Source organism: Eurosta solidaginis, chromosome 1, assembly GCF_040869045.1.
Source record: "Eurosta solidaginis isolate ZX-2024a chromosome 1, ASM4086904v1, whole genome shotgun sequence".
Lineage (NCBI taxonomy): Eukaryota > Metazoa > Arthropoda > Insecta > Diptera > Tephritidae > Eurosta > Eurosta solidaginis.
The window spans coordinates 62338531-62365324 of NC_090319.1; the positions used below are offsets into that span (position 1 = coordinate 62338531).

General features: G+C 39.6%; 1 protein-coding gene across 2 annotated transcripts in view; it reads left to right on the plus strand.

The window, feature by feature from the left end:
• The first annotated feature begins 20936 nt into the window (after window positions 1–20936).
• Window positions 20937–26794, plus strand: part of Ire1 (serine/threonine-protein kinase/endoribonuclease Ire1) — a 65810-nt gene continuing 59952 nt past the window's right edge. For both annotated transcript variants that reach the window (XM_067756549.1, XM_067756538.1), the window contains exons 1-2: window positions 20937–21377; window positions 21541–21655. In XM_067756549.1, the coding sequence (XP_067612650.1) occupies window positions 21108–21377; window positions 21541–21655 (385 nt within the window). In that variant the 5' untranslated portion in view covers window positions 20937–21107. The remainder of the gene's footprint in view (window positions 21378–21540; window positions 21656–26794) is intronic.

Sequence of the window (26794 nt, forward strand, 5' to 3'; positions counted from 1 at the left end):
CAGGGAGAAGTGATATGTGAAGTATTGATTGGGAAGGTCATGGTCCTACACAAATTTGTTGTGGCGGAGATTGTTGATGAAGTTATATTGGGAGTAGATTTCTTGGTTGACCATGACATCAAGATCGATATGCAGAGAAGGGTGATGCGTTATGAGAACCAAGATGTGCCACTTAACTTTAGTTTGGAAAAAGGGTTCAGCAGTAATCGGGTACTGGTGGAGAAGACTCGACGAAGGCCACGGAAGTCGAAGGCAAAGGTTGATAGATCGAATGGGCCAAATAGATCAAAATCAAAAGTACCTGCGAGAGAAACACTGGCATTGACAAAACCTAAAAGACGCAGAAAAATGAAGCAACGAATTTTCGAGAAGGAATGCGAGGGTAGTTTCAATCCAGAGCGCACTACTGTGGGGAAACGTGGGAACGATACTGATTATGCAAAGCAAATCCGTCCAGCGCAAGCTCTACGAAGTAGTTCATCGGCCAAACAACAGAGTGTAAAGGAACGAACCAGGGTAGTGAGTGATACGATGAAACACAGGTACCATGAGAACAATAATTCGAAAAGTTTCTTGGCGGGAGATTTGGTACTGTTATACAACCCTCACCGGCGGAAAGTTGTTCCATCCAAATTTCGGTGCAGTTGGGAAGGCCCGTACAAGATTGTGAAGAAGCTCAGTGATACCATCTACCGCATACAAAGCATTGAGAAACCACGGAGTAGAAGAGTGGTACATTTGGCGATGCTAGCAGCGTTTAGATCAAGAGATTTGTCTGATCGGGACGATCAGACTTAGGTGGAGGGCAGTGTTACGAATATTAGCAAAACTAAGGAGTGCTGCCAGCTCTAAGCCGATCTAAGCAGTGACGTGAATGCACATCAATAATTCAATCATTATGTATCTACATAAACGAATCAATAATTGCGTCTACACATATGTACACATTCCGACGAGCAACATTTACATACAAGGCAGCGAGAGATGAGATGTCACACACCGATGAATTTACTTATACGCTTATGTGTGTGCGGGAGACTGTAAACTACAAACACATGCATATACCTTATCTGAGTTGTCACAAGAGAGAGCAACAATTTGTGCACGTAGTTATGGCTGGCGATTTTGTAGCCGAAACAACTAGTAACTTCTGGAAATCGAAGAGCCTAGAAGTATGCAGCGTAAACTATAAAAGCGATGCAGGCGAGTAAGAAGTAATTCAGTTTGATTTGAGTTGTCAAGCAGTTACGACTAAGACGATATCTAGCGAGCAATAGCAGTATTATTTTGTAAGTCAGTTTCATTTAAGCTATCAGTTTGGTTATTAAGCTATTCGTTGCACAGTTTGAGTGTTATTGTGAAGCATTTTAATAAAGGCCATTTTTCCATTATTCAATATTGGAGTTATTTATTCAACAGTTTAGCGATACGAACCTAGCAAAAGGGGCAAATAAGAGGATTTGCAAGCAAATTCGTTACAATATGAACACAAGTCAGTATATGATGCTATTACTGAAGACAGTGTAAATGTTGATCTGTGTGACATCAAGGCAGGCACCAATGAATTAAAGCAATCATCTCTGTCTCCGTCGTTAAGTATTTGTAGTGATACAAACCGCGAAGCTGAGTTCGCTCTTTCAAAATACTTCAAACTAAAGAACAAAGCACCTTATAAAAAGATTCTAACCCAAAATGTTGCTCTTACTTTAGACAGAGTTAAAGTTAGTAATAGAAAAGCCGCAATGCTTCTTCCAGTAATAACTGAAGCGTTGGGGAACAGTGCATCGAATCAGCCGGTTAGCTATTCTTCAATTCGTCGAACTAGGCAAACAACACGGCTAGCGGAAGCAAATAAAATCCGATTAGATTTTAAACCAGTCGGTCCACTCACGCTTCACTGGGATGGTAAACTGTTACCAGCAGGCAATGGTATGTAAATAAAATAAATAAATGTAAGGCGCGATAACCTCCGAAGAGATTTTAGGCCGAGCTTCTCTTCCAATTTGCGTCGTGCCCCTCTTGATTTTCCCTACAAATTGGCCGGACGGGATACCTACATGTTTTATGCCGACTCCGAACGGCATCTGCAAGGCAGATGAGTTTTCGCTGAGAGTTTTCACGGCAGAAATACACTCGGAGCGCTTGCCAAACACTGCCGAGGGGCGACCCCGCTTAGAACTATTTTCTTCTAATTGAAAAACCTTATTTCTAAAATTTTGATGTTGCTTGCCCGGGGTGTGAACCCATGGCATAAGGTGCGGTAGGCGGAGCACGCTACCATCACACCACGGTGGCCGTAATGGTATGTAATAGTTATAATATTTAACATTGCAGCTGCTACACATATTTCATAATTTTTAAGGTATCAAAAAAGTTGAAAAACTGCCAATTGTGGTATCAACTGCAACCGGAGATGAACAGCTGTTAGGTATACCAGCACTGAACTACGGAACAGGTGATCAAATTACCAAAGCACTTTTTGAACATTTAATTGAGTGGAATATCGCAGATTTGACCCGTGTTATGTGTTTTGACACAACAAGTTCTAATACAGGGCTGAAGAATGGGGCCTGCGTTAGTCTACAAAATAAATTAAAAAGAGACTTACTATTTTTTGCTTGTCGGGATCACGTATTTGAGCTCGTAATAGAGGATGTCTTTTCCGTATGTTTTGGTCCATCCGCTGGACCAGAGCCCTCTATTTTCAAACGATTCAAAGAATCGTGGGGCAATTTAGACAAAAATAATTTTGAGAGTGGATCAAGTGATCTAGATGTGGCTACATACATAACACATAACTGCCACGAAGTCAACCAATTTGTTTCCGAAAAGCTACTCTTGGTTTAACCGCGTAACGATTATAAGGAACTCTTGGAGTTGGTCCTTGTTTTTACAGGTAGTTTGAAAAACCCAAAGTTTAGGATTCCTGGAGCTATGCACCGCGCAAGATGGATGGCAAAGGCTATTTACGCGCTAAAGATTTAAATTTTTCGCAACGAATTTGCCATGTCTGATAATGAAAGAAATTACGTTAAGCGAATTAGTATGTTTGTTGCAACTGTATATGTGTTTGGATGGTACAATGCGCCAGTTACAATCGAAGCACCGCGAAACGACCTGATATTTTTGAAAAAGCTGCATGCTTAAAAAAGTATTGGAAGCCATCTGCCTTTCGTTATTTGACGAACAAGTATGTGTTGCAACAAAAAACAAAATTGCTAAAATATTAAATGATGAATCCACTCAAGAAGACAAAGTGATAAGTAATAGAAAGGTACGGGCTGAAATAAATATGAATAGCATTAAAGCCCTTAAGTTAGAAAACTTCGTTTCTGCTAACAGCAAAAACTTTTTTAAAATACTTGGAATTGAGGATATAAGCTTCTTAAGTTTAAATGCAAGATACTGGCCAAAAAATTACTATGAAACACTTAAAAAAATTGTAGCAAATTTAAAAGTTGTGAACGATCCCGCTGAACGTGGAGTCGCACTCGTTCAAAGACTTAACAATACAATTTCAAAATCCGAAGAGCCGCATCAAGCGCTATTTTTGACTGTACGCAACCATCAAAAGATGTTACCAAGGGCAAATAAAGAAGACGTGATCAAAATAATACACCAATCATAAGGTTCGCTTTTTATTATGTTTCATGCAATAAACACACGAGCGTGACAGACTCATAAAAAATTTGCCACAACTTGTTTTGTTTAATTTGTTATTGTTCTTTCTTTATGGAATGGTAAGTGGTTTTATGCAGAATAAATAATTTTTTGTACTTGTCACATACATAGTTGTGAAAAAATATGGAATCAACGGGGCGTATGAGTGATGCTAATGAGGTGATTTTTTTTTAATTGATGATTTTGGTCCTTAATGATACGAGCGGCTATAAAAATGATTTTTAAAGTAATCTTTGAAGGATTTAGTATGCGTTTTCTGGTTAAGAACGAAAAAAAAAACATTGCAAATACCAATTGCTTCAAAGACAAAACATGCTAATTAACTAGTTAATACAAGTGATTATTAATAACCTATAGGATTTTTTTTATAGGATTTTTTTATCCCATTCCTCCACTACATTATTATGCAATATATTTGCAAAGTTTCAGCCACATCCATAAGGAAATGATGAAAATATGATTACTTTTCTAAAGGATTGCTTTTAAAATTCTCATTTTCTGAAAAATATAAAATGGTGTTGAGCGACCTCTAAATGTCCTTCAAAAAAGTCCAAATTTTAACAGGGGGCTATTTTTCCAGCTATCTTCAAGAATCCGAACGTTCTCTATGAAAATTCCAAAATTTTTTACTTTTGAATCACCCTATTGCATGTGTATATACATACATACAAAAAATATTACAAACTAATTATTTATATAAAAGGGTTCACTTTTTCCTGATCCTTTTATTCACTCCTCCTGTCTTTTTCGCTTCATCTATCTCCATATTCGTCTCATTCTATTTCTTTCTCAGTATCCTTCTACTTCTCCCTTTTCTCTTCTCTCACCTTCTTCTCATTCTTCTTCATCCCTTATTGCCTGTCCCAGAGGGTGGTATGTATTTTGTTCCAGTCCCAGTCCCAGTCCCACTCCGAGTCTCAGTCCCGGTCCTAGTTCTAATCCCAGTCCCAGTCCGTCTCTGGTTAACTTCCCGGAAAAAAGGAACGTAAATACTAATATAGGCAAATTTATATACCAAATTTTCAAGTTTTGAATTTTTTCTAAAAAAAAATCATAACTCAAGAATGGCTAAACTGATATGGGATTTCAAAATCAACTAACCATCATCTCTCCTTCCTGTATCTTTCCTGAAAATTTCATGGCAATCTTTCTATCATTTCTCGATTTATGGAGTGACAATCAAAATGTACACTTATTTTTATATATATAGATAGCCCTGGGCTACGCCATGCCAAGTTCGGGTGTGTGGTATAACCGTGGCTACCGCCACGCTGATGTCGCATTAAACATGCAGAATTTTGAAAAAGCAGAATTTTAAAAAGCAGAATTTTGTTCAAGCAGAATTTTTTTGCAATTTACAGAATTTTGTCACCCAGAATTTTGTAATACAGAATAATGACACGCTCCCATATAAAATATTCCCCGGCGTTGCTTATGTACAAGGTGTTCTAAGGAACTATTGAAATAATTTTATTTTAGAAATTATAAAAAATAATTTCGGAGTAAAAAAGACTAGAAAAAAGTCACGAAGCTAAACCCAAAATTTCGAGGCTAAAGGAAAAAAACGCTAAATCTAGCCTCGAAAAGGCTAACCTGGCAACAATGGTGAGAACTTAGGCTCAAATTACTGCAAGAGCGGGTAACAAATCAAAAAAATGAGAAGAAAAGATGCTGAAAACAACGAAAGAGATCAAACAAAGTGCTATTTAAATGAAAAAAATAGGACTCTCTCAAATTTAAGCTTTAAGTGCTAGGGCCCTATTCCCTATCTGTGAGTTTTAAAGTGTACACAAAAAATTGGTGTAAACTTTGAAATTCTGATTCTGTAAAGCAAAACTGTGAACAAGAAAACTCACTGATAAATGGGACTCTTCGTATAATCTTCCTCCTTACACTAATCGGTTAAAACTAATAAATCTTCCTAATCGCAAGTCGTAGAGAAATGCTAGGTGTAATAATTATAGCTTAATTATTAAATGGATCGATTTCTAGCCCATTTCTTTTGAACGAAATAAACTTTAATGTTCCATGCCGAGTTTCCAGGCATTATAAACCTAAAATTCTTAAGCAAGACAGAAGCAATTTCCAACTAAACGAACCATTTCTATGTTTGTGTAAAGATTATAACCCTCACTCGAGAATAATTCATGTTTAGGACTCGATCTTTGCCATAAAAAAACGGTTCTATCTTCTCTTAATAATCAAAAAATCATATGTATACTTTTGATCTATTGTATTTGTGAACCTATAGTTCCAAACTGATGAGTTTCTCTGTAGCTGAGCGGTTTTAGATCTGGACGCTTAAGAAGCCACTGCCTCTGAAAGACTCGGTAACACTAAAAACTATAAGTTACAAATATAAACAAAAAACCTCGTGAGTTTTCTTGACAGCCAGTGTACACTATTGTGACATTCAAAATTCATATGCGCTGCAGAATAACTTTTTTCTTTTCATGGTGTTTGTTAAACATTTTCTCACTGACATATGACTTTACATTCAGCGCTCATTCAGCAAAACAATGTGCACAATACTTTACAGAATCGCATGAAAATTTAAAGTGTAAATTTTGTATGCAAATGAGTTTTCAATAAATGTACATTTTTCAGTTTTTCACAGTTAGGGAATAGACCCCCTGAACAATACCTGAATTTCTTGTTTTTTGTTTTAAACAATTATGAAATTGAAGTGAAATTTTTTATAGCTAGTTTAAAATAGAATTTAAAACTGTTAGCTTTTAAGTATTACATTATGAAAACTGAAAATCTTTCATCATCATCCTCAACTCCTATTGGAGCATAGGGCCTCGACCACCGACTTAAATCTTATTCTGTTAGGTGCAGTTCTTGTGATGTGTTTCCACGTGTATCCTGCGTATTCGAGTTCTTTATCCACAGTTCTGCGCCAAGTTTTCGCAGGTGCACCAGATCGTCGGCTTCCTTGTAGATTCCATCGCAATGCTTGTCTGGCTATATTTATTGGAGGTCTTCTGAGAGTGTGACCAATCCACGACCATTTACGCTTGGTTGTTTCTGTGACAGCATTAGGTTGATTTGTTCTAGACCATAAGTCGTCAAAATCTTTAGCTTTTAAGAATCAACAATGAATTTACCAAATATTTTTTATATATATACTATATGTATATGAATTTTTTATTTCAATAAAATGAAGTATGATGTATATTGAAACGATTTTCCGCCATCCCTTGTCAAATTTGGTTTTGAGACAAACCGGTTTCGGCGTTGTGGCATCATCAGTGTCGATTTTCGTTCTTCTTAATATCTCGATCCATGGGCCACCTAGCGTTTTTTTTTTTTTTTTGATAAAATCTTCATCGGGTTCTGACTTTCGGCTAAAATTTCATATCTCCAGCTCACGGGGAAGTTACTCAAAAATCAATTCCAAGATGCCCCTCGATATTCAAGGATTTGTAGTTATCTCACTTAGCGCCCCACCTAGCGGAATTTTGTTTTCTGTAAATTGTATTGTTACCAAGCCTCGAACTGTGTACCAAGTTGCAAGTATCTAGGTCGCCGGGAAGTTAGTTAAAAATGGATTGAAAAATTCCCAAATGAAAATTTGTTTTCTTAATATCTCGATCCGCGTGCCACCTAACGAATTTTTTTGATCAAATGCTGCATTGTCACCGGGTTCTGACCCACGGCCCAAGTTTCATGTCTCTAGCTCACCGGCAAGTTACTCAAAAATCGATCGCAAGATTCCCCTCGTTTTTCAGGGATTTGTAGTTATCTCAATTAGGACGCCACCTAGTGGATCTTTGTTTTCTATAAATTGTATTGTCACCGGGTCTCGAACTATGTGCTAAGTTAAAAGTCTCTAGGTAACCGGGAAGTTAGTTAAAAATGGATTGAAAGATTCCCAAATTAAAATTAATTTTCCTAATATGTTGGATTTACAAACAAGAATGAACAATCATTTTACTATTCCACGAAGATTCTAGAAATTCATACACATACAAACACAAATCAAATACAATACAATAAAATCCGCAAATTGCATCAGCTGTTTACATGAACATTTCATGTCAGTTTCGTGACTTCACGGATAAATGGCGGTGTGAGCCGCCACATCTGCCCCCCTTCCAGTGACCAGGCCGGGAGCGAACTTTAGTCTTTTTGAGCGATCATATGTCCTAAGCGGCTTCACACTCCTGTGACATACGAATCATCGATGATAAATGCAGGCTTAAGGCGCTCCGTTGAGACTGCAACCTCTTTTCCGTCGATTTTGATTACATAAACATGATCAATTGAAGGCTTCACCACCTCGTAGGGCCCAGAATAAGGTGGCTCAAGAGGTTTGCGCACTGCGTCTGTCCTTTCCGTTCTCCAAGAGAACGAAACTCGACACTGATGATGGCACAACGCCGAAACCGGTTTGTCTCAAAACCAAATTTTCACAAGGGATGACAGAAAATCGTTCCAATATACATCATTTATCCACCCTGTCGGAAAATCAACAAAATAAATTAAAATGAAGTATCTACAAAATTCGCAATATTTGGTTTCTGATTCCTTCTGCTTCCGAGTTGGTTGTAGATTCAATTTCGGCGAATGTGATATCATGTTTGTGCTCTTTATTAGATAACCTTCTACAGAAATTTCTACTTTGTAAAATATGCAAATATTGTGCAAAGCCGCACACACGCTCATAATTTGTGTTGCTTTTTCTGGTGTGTAGTGAAGGGCTCTTGCCTGCAACATGCATCTAAACCTATTTTTATACTCAGCTGAGCAGAGCTCACAGAGTATATTAACTTTGTTCGCATAACGGTAATCCGTAACGGCATAAACTAATCGAGATAGATATAGACTTCTATATATCAAAATGATCTGGGTGAAAAAAGAAATTCATTTAGCCATGTCCGTCCGTCCGTAAACACGATAACTTGAGTAAATTTTGAGGTATCTTGATGAAATTTGGTATGTAGGTTCCTGGGCGCTCATCTCAGATCGCTATTTAAAATGAACGAAATCGATATCGAAAATTTCGAAAAACCGAAAAAGTGCGATAATTCATTACCAAAGACGGATAAAGCGATAAAACTTGGTAGGTGCGTTGACCTTATGACGCAAAATAGAAAATTAGAAAAATTTTGGACAATGGGCTTGGCACCGCCCACTTTTAAAAGAAGGTAATTTAAAAGTTTTGCAAGCTGTAATTTGGCAGTCGTTGAAAATATCAAGATGAAATTTGGTAGGCTCGTTTCTTTTATTACTGTATGTCTGCTTAATAAAAATTAGCGAAATCGGAGGACGAACACGCCCACTTTAAAAAAAAAATTTTTTTAAGTTAAATTTTAACAAAAAAATCTTTACAGTATAAAAGTAAATTATGTCAACATTCGACTCCAGTAATGATATGGTGCAACAAAATACATATATAAAAGAAAATTTCAAAATGGGCGTAACTCCGCCATTTTTCATTTAATTCGCCTAGAATACTTTTAATGCCATAAGTCGAACAAAAATTTACCAATGCTTGTGAAATTTGATTGGGACATAGATTCTATGACGATAACTGTTTTCTGTGAAAATGGGCGAAAACAGTTGAAGCCACGCCCAGGTTTTATACACAGTCGACCGTCTGCCCTTCCGCTCAGCCGTTAACACGATAACTTGCGCAAGAAACGATATATCTTAACTAAACTTAGTTCACGTACTTATCTGATGTCACTTTATCTTGGTGTAAAATATGGCCGAAATCCGACTATGACCACGTCCACTTTTCCGATATCGAAAATTACGAAAAATACACAATAAATAAATACAACATATATGGTATAATTAATTGATTTTTTATTATTAATATATATGTGTGGCCTAGAGCTCAGAAATTCTTCTTGATATAAAAATGAAAAAAATGCCATAATTCTATACCAAATATGAAAAAAGAGATGAAACATGGTAATTGGATTGGTTTATTAACGCAAAATATAACTTTAGAAAAAACTTTGTAAAATGGGTGTGACACCTACCATATTAAGTAGAAGAAAATGAAAAAGTTCTGCAGGGCGAACTCAAAAGCCCTTGGAATCTTGGCAGGAATACTGTTCGTGGTATGACATATATAAATAAATTAGCGGTACCCTACAGAAGATGTTCTGGGTCACCCTGGTCCACATTTTGGTCGATATCTCGAAAACGCCTTCACATTACAACTAAGGGCCACTCCCTTTTAAAGCCCTCATTAATACATTTATATTTGATACCCATATCGTACAAACACATTCTAGAGTCACCCCTGGTCCACCCTTATTGCGATATCTCGAAAAGGCGTCCACCTATAGAAATAAGGCCCACTACGTTTTAAATAATCATTAACACCTTGATACACATGTCATACAAACACATTACTGGGTTACCCTAGGTTCAATTTGCTAAATGGTGATTTTCCCTTATTTTGTCTCCAAAGCTCTCAGCTGAGTATGTAATGTTCGGTTACACCCGAATTTGGCCTTCCTTACTTGTTAAAATTCCAATTGTTCGCTCTATGTTCCCCCTGAGGGCTAGGGGTCAAAAATATACCTACGGTAAGTATATCGATCGTAAAAGGCGATCATAATATCCATGAGTAAGGTGTTTTTTCTCGAAAGGGAGCACAGTGGACGCGGCGTATCACCCGCGCGACCCCACCACGGTCGTTAATAACTGTACTCGTGGGGAGCAGGAAAAGCCATTTGTGACCTCATACACTGCATCGCGTGATGCTTGTATTCAGGTCTCACCTCCTGTCATTGGGTTCGGCTCCCTTGTGAGATAATCGCGTGGGCTGTGGTTTCACCCCTAAGAGTTTACTTATAGACTTGCTCTGAGTAGACAATACAGTTTTTCCCTGGGAGTTCAAACCAGGGGAATTCGGTCTCTTGCTTGTCTCGGTAAACCTCAATAATTGAAAACTGACCCTGAGTGGCAGACGAAAAGGTTGACTACATCCCATAATTGTAACAATCGGAGAAAAAACGGTGCTGAAATGAAGAAACGAATGCCTATCGTCAGCTAAAAATAATCGATAAATGTATGAGTGGGCCAGTGCTCATATTGTCTTTTGAGATGTTTGAAGCTGCCTTAGGCTACGTTAAGAAAGAATGCCTGAAAGGATGCTTTCGAAGAATGGATGGACACATCCAAAAATGTAGTGGGAATTGACGGAAGATATTGAGAAATCGGGTGAGTATGTTGGTGACAGCAGTGGACGAACTGCTTTGCGAAGATATTGTTGAGGCATGTGCGCGTTGCAAAAAGGTCTATGAGAAGAAACGGTTGACCACAGCCCTCAATTGTTGTGGAAATTGGAATGATAATTGGAGTGAAAATTTAAGTGAAAATGAAGCGTAATTACCTCAATACTTTTCCCCGATACTTTACCAAGTGCCGATGGTCTACATATTTAAGATCAACAAATATCAGGCTTTCAAATGTCCCTACATACATTGGTCCAACATCCAGCAATGTGATATATCAAGGTATGATTGGATGGTTCTTGATAGACCATCCTTCTCCGACCATGCGTATATCAGCTTCAGCATCCCCCTAAAGAAAGTAGAGAAGGGAGGAACCTTTAGAAACCCTAGGTCAAAAAACTGGACTAAATTCCAGAAACAGGTAGAAACGAAACTGGGACAACCCAAAGAGGCTGCCAATGTGGAAGAACTGGAGGAGTCTAATGAATTCCTAACTAGGACGCTTATGACTGCGTATAACAAAGCTTGCCCTCTAAGAAGATTCAGAGAAAAAGCAAAGCCGCCATGGTGGAGCAATGAGCTGAGTCTTCTAAGAAGACAGGTAAAAGAAATGTTTAAGCTAGCAAAGACCGCGGAAATTGATGCGTGTCCGGACGAGTACAGGGATCTACTGAGGATCTACAAGCGTGAAATTTCCAGGGCGAAGAGAATCTCATGAACATAGAGTGCTCCAGCGAAACAGCATGGTTGAGAAAAGTCCTAGCAAATGGAAATATAGTCCAGGGACTAATAAACAAAGAGAACGGGGAATGGTCGCGTAATAGTGAGGAGCCCCTAGAGGTGCTTCTCGATACAAATTTCCCATCGGGAGATGGTTTAGAAGAGCCAGCAGACAGCACTCGCACTTCGATCACGGAGCGGGTAGTGCCAGGCTTGGTGACCGATACCAAGATGGAGTGGGCAGCGAAGACGTTTTCTAAGTTTAAATCGCCGGGCCCAGATGGTATATTCCCGGCCATGCTACAAGTCTCAAGTACGGCGGTGGATGAAAAGCTGCTCTCCACAACACAACATGCGTACACCAAAGGTAATTCGGTAAACACCGCATTGCATAGGGTGATAATAAGCGCGTAGAAAGCCCTGGAATATAAGGGATATGCTCTAGGAGTCTTCTTAGACAATAATGTCTCTAAATGGGCTATTATGGATGGTCTTAATTACATTAAAGTACATCCAGCCTTAACCAGATGGATCGGCTGCATGTTAAATTGCAGGAAGATTACATCACAATGGGGATTCTACGAGGCCGCGAAATCAGTGGACAGGGGAATGCCGCATGGAGGGGCGCTATCACCTCTGCAGTGGATGCTGGTCATCAACCAACTGTTCAGGAAATTTGATAAGGGACCCGTAAAACTTACGGCTTACGCGGATGACGTTGCAATTGTCATAAGTGGAAAGTGCCTTCCAACGATTAGCTCTTTGATGGATCGGGCGCTTCGGGATATTCATACCTAGACATCTAATGTCGGGTTAAAAGTCAATGCGGAGAAGACGGATATGGTCTTGTTTAAAAAGAGGTACAAGGTCCCAAATTGGACCTGGCCCAAGTTAGGAGGGGTGACCTTACAGGAGAAACTTTGCACAAAGTATCTAGGAATCATCCTAGATAGTAAGTTGTCATGGAAACTCAACGTAGAGGAGAGGGTGAAGAAGGCTTCAACGGCACTTTATGCATGTAAAAGAATGCTGGGGTGTACCTGAGGCTTATCGCCCTCTCTTTCTCATTGGGTTTTTACAGCGATTGTAAGCCCTATCCTGTACTATGGAGTTCTTGTTTGGTGGAAAGCCACACAAAAATCAACCTACCTCAAAAACTTAGAAGGGGTATGCAGACTATCAATGCTTAGCATTACGGGAGCCCTGAAAACAACCTGACAGCTGCACTGTATGCAATTCTGCACATTCCACCTGTAGACCTGGTAGCAAAAAAACATAGCGTTAACAACTGCAAACAGGCTCGGTGCCTCGGGGCAGTTGAGCGCCGACCATACGGCCATAGTAGTATAGCGTCATCAATCGCAAGACGAATAGACTACCTGATCCCCTATCTGCACTACGAGGGCGATCTTGAGGCCACAATAGAGGTGGACGGTTGGCGCAAGGGTGCTCAAATGGCGGACGAGGCGATACATGTGTACACAGATGGCTCCAAAGTAGTGGAAGGAGTAGGGTCTGCGGTATACTGTGCTGATCCTACAGGCTGCCGGATTACTGTAGCGTTTTCCAAGCGGAAATAGTAGCCGTAACCAAAGTAGTAGAAACCCTGGAAGAAAATATACCAAGTTGCAATCGTGTTAACTTTTATATTGACATTCAAGCAGCAATTAAGGCAATAATCTCGCATACCACAGCATCTAAATGCATGTTAGAGTGTAAGCAGTCCCTGGAGAGAATCGGGACAAGGAGAAACATACATCTAAATTGGGTCCCAGGGCATATGGGAATAGATCGGAATGAAAAGCGGATGAATTATCTAAAAAGGTCGCATCCCTTGAAACTTGCTCCGTAGACGTCCCAATTAGACTGGGCGAAATTAAGCGAAGGCGAGAGGTGCACATGATCGACCAAGCAGGAAAGGCGTGGGTTCAAGCGCGGGCTGTAAAATGTCTAAGATTATGTGTAGGTCTTACAACCTTAGACTAACAAATTTGCTTCTATGATTAAAAAGAGAGGACTGTAAACTCATGACTGATATTCTGACTGGACACTGCCTTCTGATGTCACATGCCTTTAAATTAGGCTTGGTCAGTGATAGCAGATGTAGGAAGTGCGGGCTGGAGGAGGAAACGATCGAGCACGTTTTGTGCTCTTGCCCTGCGCTTGCCAGGCTAAGACTCCAGCTATTAGGAGTGATACAGCTGTCAGATCTAGAAGCAGCAAGCGGCTTAGATCCTAGGAAGCTTCTAGTATTTGCCTAGAGGACGGAGTTATTTTATAACATAGGTCCTGTTTTTGATAGGGTTTTTCAGTTTGGTCGTTAAAACAAACTTGTGGTAACACTACGGACTTATGCAGACTATGTCAGGTCCTCATGGACAGGCCAGTTCAACCTAACCCAACCTCCATGTACTTTGTTTTTGTAAATTCGATGGACAAATGTCAAAATCGTACTGCGCCGGAAGTTGAAGTATCAAATCAAATAAAAAAAGTTTATAATCAGCTGTCCCATGCTGCCACCTTGTATCGTTTCGCCATGGTTGGCCGTATTAAAAATCGATCACTGAATACTTATTTCTATATTTAATGCCAAAATCAATATAGAATGCTACTTTTTCCTCAAAAGATACTAAAATATCAAAACTCATAAATATCTGTGAATGTGGAATAATCTTAATTAAAGATTTCGCATATGTGGAGCCAAGTAACCCTCGCACATTTTGAAATTGTGTAATTTTCATCACAAACATATTAATACACACTCTAGCGATAATAAATTAATTCCTGACGTATATTTGCGTGTCAGGGAAGTCTTTTTATACTCAGTTGAGCAGAGCTCACAGAGTATATTAACTTTGATTGGATAACGGTTGGTTGTACAGGTATAAAGGAATCGAGATAGATATATACTTCCATATATCAAAATCATCAGTATCGAAAAAAAATTCGATTGAGCCATGTCCGTCCGTCCGTCCGTCTGTCCGTTAACACGATAACTTGAGTAAATTTTGAAGTATCTTGATGAAATTTGGTACGCAGGTTCCTGGGCACACATCTCAGATCGCTATTTAAAATGAACGATATCGGACAATAACCGCGCCCACTTTTTCGATATCGAAAATTTCGAAAAATCGAAAAAGTGCGATAATTCATTACCAAATACGGATTAAGCGATGAAACTTGTTAGGTGAGTTGAACTTATGACGCAAAATAGAACTCTAGTAAAATTTTGGACAATGGGCGTGGCACCGCCCACTTTTAAAAGAAGGTAATTTAGAAGTTTTGCAAGCTGTAATTTGGCAGTCGTTGAAGATATCATGATGAAATTTGGCAGGAACGTTTCTTTTATTACTGTATGTCTGCTTAATAAAAACTAGCAAAATCGGGGAACGACCGCGCCCACTTTTTAAAAAATGTTTTCTTTTAATTCAAATTTTAAAAGAAAAGTTAATATCTTTACAGTATATAAGTAAATTATGTCAACATTCAACTCCAGTAATGATATGTTGCAACAAAATACAAAAATAAAAGAAAATTTCAAAATGGGCGTGGCTCCGCCCTTTTTCATTTAATTTGTCTAGGATCCTTTTAATGCCATAAGTCGAACAAAAATTTACCAATCCTTGTGAAATTTGGTAGAGGCTTAGATTCTAGGACGGTAACTGTTTTCTGTGAAAAAGGGCGAAATCGGTTGAAACCACGCCCAGTTTTTATACACAGTCGACCGTCTGTCCTTCCGCTTGGCCGTTAACACGATAACTTGAGCAAAAATCGATGTATCTTTACTAAACTCAGTTCACTTACTTATCTGAACTCACTTTGTATTAGTGTAAAAAATGGCCGAAATCCGATTATCGATATGGAAAATTACGAAAAATGAAAAAAATGCCATAATTATATACCAAATACGAAAAAAAGGATGAAACATGGTAATTGTATTGGTCTATTGACGCAAAATATAACTTTAGAAACAAACTTGGTAAAATGCATGTGACACCTACCATATTAAGTAGAAGAAAATGAAAAAGTTTTGCAGCGCGAAATCAAAAGCCCTTGGAATCTTGGAAGGAATACTGTACGTGGTATTACATATATAAATAAATTAGCGGTAACCGACAGATGATGTTCTGGATCACCCTGGTCCACATTTTGGTAGATATCTCGAAAACGCCTTCACATATACAACTAAGGGCTACTCCCTTTTAAAACCCTCATTAATACCTTTAATTTGCTACCCATATCGAACAAACACATTCTAGAGTCACCCCTGGTCCACGTTTATGGCGATATCTCGAAAAGGCGTCCACATATAGAACTAAGGCCCACTCCTTTTTAAAATATCCATTAACACCTTTTATCTGATACCCATATCGTACAAACAAATTCTAGAGTCACCCCTGGTCCACCTTTATGGCGATATCTTGAAAATGCGTCCACCTATAGAACTAAGGCCCACGCCCTTTTAAAATACTCACTAACACCTTTCATTTGATACCCATATCGTAAAAACAAATTCTAGAGTCACCCCTTGTCCACCTTTATGGCGATATCTCGAAAAGGCGTCCACCTGTAGAACTAAGACCCACGCCCTTTTAAAATACTCATTAACATATTTCATTTGATACCCATATTGTACAAACGTATTCTAGAGTCACCACTGGTCCACGTTTATGGCGATATCCCGAAAGGGCGTCCACCCATAGAACTAAGGCCTACTCCCTATTAAAACACTTATTAGCACCTTTCGTTTGATACCCATATTGTACAAACGCATTCTAGAGTCACCCCTGGTCCACCTTTATGGCGATATCTCGAAAAGGCGTCCATCTATAGAACTTAGGCCCACGCCCTTTTAAAATACTCATTAATAACTTTCATTTGATACTCATATCGTACAAAATAAATTCTAGAGTCACCCCTGGTCCACCTTTATGGCGATATCTCGAAGAGGCGTCCACCTATAGAACTTAGGCCCACTCCCTTTTAAAATTATCATTAACACATTTCATTTGATACCCATATCGTACAAACAAATCCTAGAGTCAGGCCTGGTCCACCTTTATGGCGATATCCCTAAATGGCGTCCATCTATAGAACTATGGCCCACTTCCTCTTAAAATACTCTTTAATACCTTCCATTTGATACACATGTCATACAAACACATTCCAGGGTTACCCTAGGTTCTTTTTACAACATGGTGATTTTCCCTTATTTTGTCTCCACAGCTCTCAACTGAGTATGTAATGTTCGGTTACACCCGAACTTAGCCTTCCTTACTTGTTTCACTTGCATTTAAGTTCCTCGGGTTTATATAGAAAATTTTTTAATTTCTCGCAACTTTTGACAGCAGACCACCAACTTAAAACCTAGTTTAATAAATTAAAATCGCGCTAATGTCATTTTAAATTTAAAGTACTTTTTTATAGATAAAATAGTGTTTAATTGGATTATGACAGACCGAAGGCCGCCAATGCAGAAAGGTATTCTGCAAAAAAGTACTGATACCACCCCCGGTTTCCGAAGAACCCGTGGGTAATTTTTCGGTTTTTCGTAAATATCTTTTGAATGAGTTAAAATTTTTCTTTTCCGCCTTCGGATTATTAATACTGGTAGCGTATTAGCGGTCGACCCCTCAAATAGACTAGTACCCTCTTTTATTACGACTATGACTACGAGCCAATTTATTTTGAATATGACTATACGCCATACAATCAGCGTTGCCATATATTTTTTCCAAGTCGTCAATCGCCGCCCAAAAAATCGTCAAAAATCGTCATATCTATAGCAACAACCAAAGTCGATTTAGGACGAAATTGGGTTAACAGGTGCCGTACGATGAGATCGCCGGTTTCATTCAACAATATTATCTTTAAAAGCATTTTCCTGAAAATTGTCTTTGGTTGTTATTTCTTGTTGCCACATATAACATATAAAAGCCTTTTTAATTTGTTTCGTTTTATTTTATAAATGACGAAAACGTCTTAAAAGATAAAGATAATTTGCGGTTCAATATTATGACAGGAAAAGTTATTTAATTTTAAATAATCTTGAGCTCCAGGCCTACCAATAATTATTCTGTCTTATTATTGTTATGATAATTTTTTTTCTTTTTTCTATTATAACTTAATTTAAAATTTTTTTTATTTAAGAAAAATTTTATCATAACAATAATAAGATAAAATAATTATTGTTAGGCCTTGAGCTCGATTCGAACAAGCGATCTTACAAGTCAGTAGGCCGATATAACAACAAAAATTGTAATCTTGAGCCAGCAATATTCCTTTTAATGTATCAGTTTCCAGACGGTTTCTGATTTTAATTTTGTTTAAATTTGTTTTAGAAAAATACGTTCTACATTCGCTGATGAGTATGACCAGCACATTACATCTGCAACGAATGCAGCGTATGTGGAGTCAGCTCTTTTGGTAATAGAAATAGTTTTCCAAAAAACTTCTGGGGAACCTTAGAAATGTCTTCAAAATATGTCTTAAATTTTAAAAACTTCAATTACCTATACTCGCTATCGATATTCTGAACGATCCCCCAGCGGGTGAGGGGGTCAGAATATACCCGCGGTAGGTATGCCTGTCGTAAGAGGCGACTAAAATACCAGGTTCATGGGCTGTGTAGCGCAACCCTTCAGGTTGCCAGTGCAATATACAGCGAATCCTGTTTCATTAACAGACGAGGCTCTGGCGAGCCCAAGCTCCTCATGGATGTTGGGGGTGGGGAGGGAGGGATGGCATGAAGGTTTAATGTGGCCATATAAATCGTTCCAGAGATGGTCGGGCTAGCACCATAATGGTGCTGTGTTACCGGAGCGTACCGGATCTGTACCTACAACAACAACAAAAACATATCCTGAACAATTTTATGATCTATTGTGTGTGAAGAATGTTGCAAAACCAGATGCAAAGAACAACTTCTTTGGGATCCATGAAACATAAGTTTTGTAGTACAACATTGTTAAAATCAAAACGCTTTTTAATTTAATCATACAGTTCACTATAAAAATAACACAATCTTGCTTTTTCTTGCTCGGAAATGTTAGAGGCAGTCTTAAATCGTCATATTTCATTACGAAATCGTCATTTTTCTTTACAAAATCGTCCAAGTGTCATTCCAGTTGAAAATCGTCAACATTGTAAATTTTACCAAGTAGCGCAACTAACAGCTGATCGGTGAAAATTCGCACATTCACACGCACAGTTCTCGACTCAGTTTCAAAACAAAACTTTAGATTATTTAATTCAAATTTTAAAGTGAGATAATCCTTACAAATTTATGTATACAGAATATATATGGCGTTTTTGTTGTTATTAAAACAATAGTTTTATTTTTATTAAAGCTTTTATCATTTTTTTTTTTTAACTTTGAAAAATCTCCGAACACCATTCCTTCATTATATGACATTCGACTGCCTAGTCCACTGCCTTCCACTCTATTCGTAACATAACCTCTACTTAAGCTGCCAAACTATATAGTAAACAATGATCGTCAAAATGACGACACCGTCGTCAATCTGTCAACGCTGCATACAATCTCATTTGTTATGGTTAGCTCATCTCTACAGCGTTACACATGCCGTGTTCCGACTGTCAAAACCTTTGTGCTGATGTTAGGCGAATGTAGAGGAAGCATACCATTTGCAACTCTTGTGTCGTGGGAGCATTATGCGCTAAGTAAGATGGATTTATTAATAGAAGAAATTTTAAATGCGATGGGGAAATTTTTCTACTAAAAGAAAATTTACCACCACGTCGTATTTAATTGTCAAGGTGTTGGTTACATTTTGCGCTTGCCATCTTCGTTTGACAATCTCTATGCCAGCACAAGCTATCATCCGGTGGCAAAGATCCTGAGCCAGATAAATAATTTTGCATGTAAATGCAACAACAACGATTTGAGCCAGGTAAATCCAGATAGAAGTCTGGTTCAATTTGTGAGCCAGATAATTTTTTAATTACTTTTCTTTACTTTGGCTACGCTGCCTTAAATAAACCTACTTTTTCAAATATAGATGTCGTTGCTTAGCCTTTCGCCGTATGAGTTAAACGAAAAAGGGCGGCGACATCTGCCTATCACATTTCACGTGTGCGAAAATATCACGACCTCTGCTTCTCAAGTCTCTCAATGATCCAGAGCATTCCCTTGAGAATCGAACGTGATCCGGAGCTGTAAAACTCACTGGATGATTGCTACAATGAAAGAAACCCAAGTCCTGGGGCCCTATTCAGTAACTATGAGTTTTGAAATGTACATTTTTCGTTTATATAAATTATATGAAGAAAAAGTGTTCATTTTAAAACTCACAGTTACTGAATAAGGCCCCTGATGAGATGAGCCACCTGTACAATGGAACCATGTGATATTGAAAAATTGTTAAAGTCATTGGAATCTTTGGCGATGCCACCTTCATAAATTTAAAAAAAATCGTTTTAGCTATCCCAGGCAGACATGAGTGAGGGTGAATCCTGAGCTTTTCACCTATCACTAGCCAACTAGTGCGTTCAAGGTGGGAATCCTCACAAGGGGACCATAACAATCTTTCGCTACATGTAAAGCATTAGACGAGGAATGTGACATTTGCTTTGGATTTAAGTGCTTTCACACAATGCAAGTATAACTATTTTTTAACTCTTTTGTATTTTTCAAACGTTTTTCACAATAAAAAACTGCATTTTAACAAAAGAATGTCTCTTATTCTATATGTTTTCCTATTTTTTATTGTTAGGTGAGAATGTATCTAGCAGTACTCCGCGAAATTTAGTAGGTGAATGGACAAGGCAAAATAAGGTTATTGTTAAGTCTGATGTTCTGTTATGTACAAACGCAACATCTTGCGTGATTGTAGGGGTGTTACAGTAATGCATAAGATTGCGTTGAACGCACCTATGTGACATAGTTCATTCTGATGCGGCCAAAAGTGAAAGTCCCATTTGGTCAGCTGTTTTGTTTGACATATCGTTTGTACTGAATTCATTTAATGCATGGCGGAACCATACTAGGTGGCAGCGTGGTGACGTACCTACAAACATAAATAAATGTTTCATGTACTTTGTTTTTGTAAATTCGTTGGACTTATGTCAAAATCGTACTACGCCGGAAGTTGATGTATCAAATCCGATAAAAAAAGTACACATCAGCTGTCCCATGCTCCCACCTTGTATAGTTGCGCCATGATCTAATGGTTCAATTTCTTTCTCAGAGGAGCTCTGCTGCACACTGTGTTTCTTTCCATTACGTTTCTGTAAATTTTGTACGATGTTCAGTTAATTCTTCACAGTGATGATTTTTCGTTTGACAACTTTAATCTATCCTCTCGGTTTTTGTTAATTGTGGTGTCAAATAATAAATTTCTCTTACAAAGTGAAAATAACGTGATTAAAAAAGTGTATGCTTAATATAATGTGTATATATGTTGCGTAAAACAATACACGATTTAAAGAAAGTGATGATACAAAAAAACAAATTAAAAGCTGTGTAAAAAGGAGTGCAATATTATGAAGAAAATATTAGTTGGTCGGAGCGCGGAGATGAGGTCGCGATCTTGGAAGACGATGTGGTCTTTACATTGGAACATCGCACTTTGTTTCAGTTTGTATATTTTGATTGCATCAGCCGCTGTGGCAACAGCAACAATTAAACCAGGTGCAACAAAAATAAAAACAGCTACAAGTGTACAAAATCTAACACAGCCAGATATAAATAATAATAGTGCAACAAATGATGGTGTGGCAAATGAACAATTACGAGTATTCCGCATGCGAGAGGTGGGTGTATGAATAAATAAAAATAACAACATACGAACGAAGTTATCTTGATAAGAATAGTCCCAATAAATAATAAAATAGATGGAAGTGAAACTGCCAATTCAGTGGATTTATAAAGTGGCATAATAAATAAAATGGTGTTTTTTGGTATATTATTTCACAGGCATGTACAGATTTGGCGCGCGACGAAGAAACGCTAATGGTTTTCTCCACACTAGGAGGCGGACTAACAGCCATCGATCCGATAACAAGTGAAATACGTTGGAATATTGCAGATGGTAATTATTATCTAGTACAAATATATTTTCACATCTTTATACGCCCCTGTTCTTCGTGGCTTTGGGTTTCTCATGGCCAAAACTACAATGCTTTTATGATAGTTCAAGTTAAACCAATGACTATCACTTTAAATACCTTAGTAACAATCGTTTAATATTCCTCGAGAAAGACATAAATGTCGTAAAAGGAGACTTACATATAATCTAAGGTTACGAAATTTCAGGAGATCAAAAATGTAATACCCGCTGCAGCTGGGCCAGTACCAGATGATGAAAGGAATACAAAGTACCGAAATCATATCCGGAAAAGGACTGCCCACTTCTGTAACATCCCCTTAACCATCGGGTAATGTTTTGGTGGTTATAACAGCAAAAACATGCCCTTACACGATATCTGAAGATACCCTCTACACATGAGCACATATCTTTGATGGTCAGTGATTGTCGCTCGTATTCAAAATCAAAAAGTTTCTTTAATAGTATGTTTACGGGAGAAGATTTTTTATACCTAATATCAGTAGGAACAGAGCATCTTTGTTCGACAGCTTTCTCGATTCAAGGCTGTGTGTGGTTGTGCCCATTGGATGGGGCGGAACACTGTTAACACAACAACAACAACATTCGAAGCCACACACCAGCACAGATATTATGAAATATTTATAGACCATCATTTATATTCTTGGAGCGAATTTTAATCCTCTTGGCTACTCAGTCCAAATGAGCACTGGTTGATTTCTAAGCTGCCTTTATTTCGTTTTTCCGTTTCGAATACAGAGCTTGCTAACAGAAAGCTCTTGACTTACGTTTCTTAATAACCCGTTTTTACACCTCATTATTCAGGCATGAGAAGGCGGACCTTACGGCGCCTTACTTAAGACTTTTGATATAAATATTAAGAGTATAAATCATGGTCGGGAATTACCCACCTAGACGGTGGGAGTCCTTCTCGCTTCTGTCAGAGTTGTTGTTCTTGTTGTTGTTGTTGTTGTTTTTGTAGCGATAAGGTTGCTCCCCGAAGGCTTTGGGGAGTGTTATCGATGTGATAGTCATTTGCCGAATACAGATCCGGTACGCTCTGGTACCACAGCACCATTAAGGTGCTAGACCATCTCGGGAACGATTTATGTGGCCACATTAAACCTTCAGGCCATTCGCTCCCTCCCCTCCCACAAGTTCCATGAGGACCTTGGGGTCGCCAGAGCCTCGTCTGTTAGTGAAACAGGATTCGCCGCGGATAGGTGAGGTTGACAATTGGATTTGGAGAAGATATATATTGCGCTGGCAACCTGAAGGGTCACCGTGGTGTGATGGTAGCGTGCTCCGCCTACCACACCGTATGCCCTGGGTTCACACCCCGGGCAAAGCAACATCAAAATTTTAGAAATAAGGTTTTTCAATTAGAAGAAAATTTTTCTAAGCGGGGTCGCCCCTCGGCAGTGTTTGGCTAGCGCTCCGGGTGTATTTCTGCCATGAAAAGCTCTCAGTGAAAACTCATCTGCCTTGCAGATGCCGTTCGGGGTCGGCATAAAACATGTAGGTCCCGTCCGGCCAATTTTTAGGGAAAATCAATAGGGGCACGACGCAAATTGGAAGAGAAGCTCGGCCTTAGATCTCCTCGGAGGTTATCGCGCCTTACATTTATTTTTTTTATTTAACCTGAACGATTGCGCTACACAGCCCCTTGAATCTGGTATTTTTATCGCCTCTTACGACAGACATTCCTACCGCGGGTATATTATGATCCCCTAACCCGCTGTCAGAGTAGTTGGTTGTTGTTGTAGCAATGAAATTAAATGGGGTAACACTCAAATGACAGCACTTGGTAGGGAAACATCTCGAGTCGTTCAGGTACATAAAACCGGCTGCCTTGGTGTTACTAAACGTTATTTGGCTTTCCAGGAAACTCAGAGTTATCAGCATATAGACAACTTCTTTTCAGACTGCCATAAACTGCTTTGAAATCGACTAAGCATGTTCACCTCTTATCATATTACAGTTCTGTTTTACAACAGAATAAAACTGAATATATTGAACTTAATAACTTGAAACTGTTCCAATTCACAGAGGAAGTATTTGTGATATCTTAATAAATCACACTCTTTACTGTGATGTGAATGGTGTCATGTGGGAACACATTACAAGCAGGACATTGACTATGTTAAGTCTCATTGTATCTATTTTTTTTTTTAAATAAATGAATGAATGACTAAGGTGGAAAGGGATATGTTGAAGACATGTGCTAGATATTTAAATCCCTCTTGACTTAGGTTTTTTAGCATCGGCATGGCTATGCCGTCTGGGCCCACTGCTTTATCGTAAAATATATTATATATTGTGGGCAAAAAGCCTTGCGCATTTTTTCGCATCCGAAAGCATTTTATCGCCAAAGGCAATGGAAATTTTGTCATTGTGCTTAGACGGATTCGATATGAAATTTACGGTGGACCAAATCTTACCCACACCGGCAGAGAGGTTACAATCCTTTAAATGCTCCTCCCATTTCGCCCGCTTGTGTTCATCCACAAGCAATCTGATGCGTTGGTTTATATCCCTTATTTGGGGGTCGCCGGGATTGTGCTGTCTTGTAAGGTTACGTTCTCTCGCTAAATTTGCGGCCTCCGCCGGAAAATGAGGCCAGAATTCTTCGGGCGGGAATAAAACGAGCCGAGACAGATTCGATGACCTTGCGGAAAGCCCCCAGCGGGTTTGGGGGTTAGAATATACCCGCGGTAGGTATGCCTGTCGTAAGAGGTGGATAAAATACCAGATTCAAGGGGTTGTGTTGCGCAACCTTTTCAGGTTGCCAGCGCAATATATAGCTTCTCCAAACCCAATTGCCAACCTCACATATCCGTGGCGAATCCTGTTTCATTAACAGCCGAAACTCTGGCGACCCCGAACTCCTCATGGATCTAGGAGGTGGGAGGGCGGTATGGCCTAGAAGGTCGCATGTGGTCATAAGAATCGTTCCCGAGATGGTCGGGCTTGGTACCGGACTGTACCGGATCTGCATCCGGCAAAGGACCATCAACTCGATAACACTCCCCAAGGCATTCGGGGAGTGTCTTTATCGCTACAACAGCAACAACAACCTTGCGGAAAGCACGTTCCCCTTGGTGAGCATCAGCCGGGATAGGGAGGGCAGCAAAGCGATTGTGTGTAAAGGATTTGTCACCATCCCACTTGCCATTCTTAAAGTTTATGAAAGTGCGGTTTTCGGTGACGATGAAGTCGGCGGTTCGCTCGAGCGAAATAAGTATAGGCAGTGGGTCAGATGCCAATGCTATCATCGGCTGCCAGTTGACGCAGTTTGATCCGCCAACATATCACCTCTGCTGTCCGCCTGCAGGTTAGAATACCATAGATCGTGATGGGCATTGAAATCGCCTAGGATAATGTGATTAACGCCAGTGAGTAGTGCTCCATTAGGGCGGTATCTACTGGGGAAACAGGTGGCAGGAAGGATGTAGATGCTGATGATTTCTACGTTTACATCGCCTGAACGGACAGATAAGCCGTGACGGTATAGGACACAGTCCCTGCGGCCAATGTCGGGATTAAATATATTGTATTGCACTGAGTGGTGTATAATAAACGCGAGATCGCCTCCATTTCCATTCGCGCGATCTTTTCTGTGGACATTGTACCCAGAACAGGTCTGCAGAGCAGATCTTGCTGTGAGTTTAGTCCATTGAATCGCAGCGATGCGGATGTTATGCCGCTTCATGAAATCGACTATCCCCATGATCTTCGCAGTTAATCCATTACTGTTTAACTGCATAATTATGAAGTGCAGCGTGGGAAACGTCGTCACACTAGGTGTAAGTGACGGGTGACTACGCCTGAGTTGAGGGAGGCCACGACGCAATTGCTGTTGTGGCCCTGGGACTGGACGTCCCTGCGTAAGCATTTTGGTACCCGGTGTAGTTGGGTTTGCGGCCTGGCAACATGGCGCAATGAAACCCGTCGGGGGCTGCCGTCGCGGATACCAGAACATCTGGGCAGATGGCAAACATATCTATTCTGTGCTGGCAAACGATGCAAAAAGGTGGTAGAGACTAAGAGTCTCTTTTCCTGACCTACACGATTGCTGCCGGAAAAGAGGGGAGAAGAAGACGGGGACGGGGCTGATACTCGGGCTTGCTACGGACTCTACTACGGAGATTGTAGTTATGAGTGGGCGCGACCGTATGAGCTGGTGGAACCGCAGGGCGCGAGCAGCAGCGGGTACTTGTTGTGGCTTGCTGAGCAGCAGAGCTGCTGGAAGGTATTGTGGCCGGTGGGGGGGGGGGGGGGGGGGCGCTGAGGCGTAGACTACGGGACGCCCTTGGGCGTGAACAGGAAAGAGCCACAAAAGATTTATAAAAGTTAGGAGGATGTGGGGTTTTAGGATCTAGCCCAGAGCAACCTGTCCGATGCAACCATCCCTTGCATGTAACACTCGGACAAGAGCATGACCGTCCTAAAAATATTCTTTTCCGGCAAACACAGCAAAACGATTTCTCAGGACCGGGGTCAGAAAAGGACCCGGAGCAGGAGGGTATGGCGCAGTCCTGCTGCAAGGATCTGCTGGGAAGATGACAATTTGTGCGAGGGGCGCAACAAATTAAATGGAGTTACACTGAAATGGCAGTCCTTGTTCGGGAAAAATCCCGAGTCGCTGCGGTACATAGAACCGGCTGCCCTGGGAAGCGTGAAAACGAAAAGTCTAATGCGATTGTACTTATTATAAATATTCACAGCTCATATTTGTACTGTCCACTTTAACATCCTCGCAATATTTTAAACTTGAACAAAGTCCTGTCCATGAGTTTTTGAGTAAAAAATGTTATTCAAATCGTTAGGTTTGTACTGCTTTATTGCACAATGGTTTGTGGCATGTGAGGGTGAATTTTGATCAGCAAGTGTCCCCGAATATTTCCATGTTAATGATTGCAGTCTTAAAATAAACTAATATCCACTGAAGAACTGGAAAAACGGTACATATCAAAAAATCGTGTCACAACCGTGGCACTTGTATCTTTTTAGTTTGAAGTTAAGTACCGTCTATTGTACCATTTTTCTTTAAAGTTTGCTGACATAACCTTAAAATTTTACGCAAAATCTTGCGAGTCATACTAGCTTTTTTAATGAGCAATT